Below are 2,885 nucleotides of genomic sequence, written 5' to 3'. Positions count from 1 at the left end.
GTGTTGGTGTCCATCCATCTGTCCCAGCTTCCACTGCCACGTCTATCCCTACCCGGAGAGCGAGGCCAGCCGGGTGGACACCATGAATGGGCTGCACAGCCAGATCCAGGACCTCAGCGTGGTGAGTTGAGCACCAGAACCAGGACCAAGGGGATCCCACCAGGACCCCCCCAGCAGCCCTGACCCACTGCCGGGCGCCCGCAGGTGCTGGAGGAGACGGAGCAGTACCTGGCACAGGTGCTGGACAAGGTGGTGCTGGTCCTGCCCACCTGGCGGGTGCAGGTGCAGAAGATGAAGGCCATCTACCTCGTCCTCAACCAGTGTAGCTTTGATGTCACCAAGAAGTGCCTCATCGCCGAGGTCTGGTGCCCCGTGCAGGACCTGATCCGAGTGCAGGACGCCCTGCGCCAGGCGTCGGTGGGTGGCTCCCTGTGCCCCTGTGCTTGCTTGGTGTCCCTGTGTCCTCGTGCCAGAGGCCGCTCGGTGTCCCCATGTCCTCCTGTGAGGTGTTGCTTGGTGTCCCTGTGCTGGGATTGCTTGGTGTGTCTCCACGTTCTTATGCTACTGATGTTGCTTGGTGTCCCCGTGCCAGGACTGACTCGGTGTCCCCCATGCCCTCATGCCTGGTGTCACTCGCTGTCCCCATGTCCAGAGGTTGCTTGGTGTCCCCATGTCCGCATTCTGGTGTCCCCCATGTCCTCCTGCCAGGGGTCACTTGGTGTCCCCATACCAGGATTGACTCAGTGTCCCCCATGTCCTCATGCCAGAGGTTGCTTGGTGTCCCCATGTCCACATTCTGGTGTCCCATGCCCTCCTGCCAGGGCTCACTTGGTGCCCCCAAGCCCCGGTGCCATGCTGGGGGGGTGCCAGGCCGGGGTGTGGTGCCTCAGGCTCGTGTCCCCCCTCAGTACCAGAGTGGCTCCAGCGTGGAGTGCTTCGTGCAGCGGGTCCCCACCTCTGAGAGTCCCCCCACCCTCATCCGCACCAACAAGTTCACTGCTGGCTTCCAGAACATCGTGGATGCCTACGGGGTGGCCAGTTACCAGGAGGTGAACCCTGGTAAGGACCCCCCTGGACCTCACCCCCCACCCAGGGCTGCAGGGGGGGACCCCTGTGTGACGTGGTCCTTGTGCCCCCCACAGCGCCCTACACCATCATCACCTTCCCCTTCATCTTTGCCATCATGTTTGGGGACGTGGGGCACGGGCTGCTCATGTTCCTCTTTGCTCTCTGGATGGTCCTGAACGAGAAGAGCCCCAGCCTGAGAAAAGCCACCAATGAGGTGAGTGGGACATGGTTGGGACATGGCCTGGGGTCAGGCATGGAAGTATGGAACAGGATTGGAGGTGTGGGACATGGCGTGGGGTGTGGGACAGGGTTGGTGCATGGACAGGTGGGCATGGGATGGGGTTGAGGTGTGAGATGGGGTTGGAGGTGTGGGACGTGGTTGGGGGCATGGGACATGGTTGGGTGTGTTGGACATGGTTGGAAGTCTAGGACAGAGTTGGAAGTGTGGGATGGGTTTGGAGGTGTGGGATGTGGTTGGAACTGTGGGAGTTTGTTGGAGGTGTGGGATGAGGTCGGGAGCATGGGATGGGGTTGGGTATGTGGGATAGGGTTGAGTGTGAGACATGGTTGGGGCATGAGGGAGGTTGGAGGCTTTGGATGTTGTGTGGGGCGTGGGACGTGGTTTGAGATGTGGGACATGGTTGGGGGCATGTGATGGGGTTGGAGATGTGGGATGGGGTTGGCAGTAGAGGATGGGGCTGGGGATGTGGGAGGGGGATGGTGTGGGGCAGAGGGGGTGGGGTGGGATGCAGGAGTCACGTTTGCCCCCTTCCCCAGATCTGGCAGATGTTCTTTGAGGGACGCTACCTCATCCTGCTCATGGGGGCCTTCTCCATCTACACTGGCTTCATCTACAACGAGTGCTTCAGCAAAGCCACCGCCATCTTCCCCTCCGCCTGGAGCGTGGCCACCATGGCCAACCGCTCCTCCTGGAGGTGGGACCCCCAAACCATCCCTTGGGAACCACCCCCCCAGAGGTCCCTGCCTGCACTGACACCCCCCTGCTCTGCCCACAGCTCTGCCTATCTCGCCACCCACCCCTTCCTCACTCTGAACCCCAACATCACCGGTGTCTTCCAAGGACCGTATCCTTTCGGGATCGACCCAGTGAGTGTCCCACGGGGGAGGGGACAGGGAGAGGGGCCCTCAGTGGGGTGACCCCAGTGTCTCACCCACCTTATCCACGACAGATCTGGAGCTTGGCCACCAACCACCTCAACTTCCTCAACTCCTTCAAGATGAAGATGTCCGTGGTGCTGGGAATCGTGCACATGGGCTTCGGCGTCACGCTGGGGGTCTTCAACCACGTGTGAGCTCCCTGAGGCTGCACCCATGGGCTCTGGCCACCTGTGGTCACGCTGAGGGTTGGATTCCTCCAGGTGGGGTGGGCCAGTGGGGTCCTGTCCTCCTCCACGGTGGTGGGAGCTGAGCGTTTTTGATGTCCCCCCTGACCCAGGCACTTCCAGCAGTGGCACCGGCTGGTGCTGGAGCTCCTGCCCGAGATGATTTTCCTCCTGGCGCTCTTCGGCTACCTCGTCTTCCTGATCTTCTACAAGTGGATCAAGTTCAGTGTCGCCGACTCCATGGTGGCCCCCAGCATCCTCATCCACTTCATCGACATGTTCCTCTTCACCTCCAACCCTGGCAACCTCCCGCTCTACCCGGGGCAGGTAGCACCTCACCAAGAGATGGGGGGGGACACACCCTTTAGCCCAAGCTTGGGTCCCCTCCGTGTCACGAGCTGGGCTTGTTCTGGAGCTCGGGGAGGACCCTGCGAGCCGTGTCCCCCTGTGTGTGGCAGGGGGCGGGGCGCGGGG

At 61.9% G+C, this 2,885-nt stretch overlaps 1 protein-coding gene across 1 annotated transcript in view; it reads left to right on the top strand.

The window, feature by feature from the left end:
* Nucleotides 1–27: 27 nt before the first annotated feature.
* The window catches only part of TCIRG1 (T-cell, immune regulator 1, ATPase, H+ transporting, lysosomal V0 subunit A3), a gene marked incomplete at its 5' end in the record, with an annotated part of 3,762 nt that continues 904 nt past the window's right edge, over nt 28–2,885 (top strand). Inside the window, 8 exons of the mRNA XM_010004466.1 lie at nt 28–121; nt 205–417; nt 909–1,059; nt 1,143–1,282; nt 1,846–2,003; nt 2,085–2,175; nt 2,259–2,377; nt 2,525–2,738. Of these exons, the coding sequence (XP_010002768.1) occupies nt 28–121; nt 205–417; nt 909–1,059; nt 1,143–1,282; nt 1,846–2,003; nt 2,085–2,175; nt 2,259–2,377; nt 2,525–2,738 (1,180 nt within the window). The remainder of the gene's footprint in view (nt 122–204; nt 418–908; nt 1,060–1,142; nt 1,283–1,845; nt 2,004–2,084; nt 2,176–2,258; nt 2,378–2,524; nt 2,739–2,885) is intronic.

Source organism: Chaetura pelagica, unplaced genomic scaffold (assembly GCF_000747805.2).
Source record: "Chaetura pelagica isolate M959 unplaced genomic scaffold, ChaPel_1.0 scaffold579, whole genome shotgun sequence".
In the NCBI taxonomy this organism is placed as follows: Eukaryota; Metazoa; Chordata; class Aves; order Apodiformes; family Apodidae; genus Chaetura; species Chaetura pelagica.
This window is presented reverse-complemented; position numbering and strand designations above follow the sequence as displayed.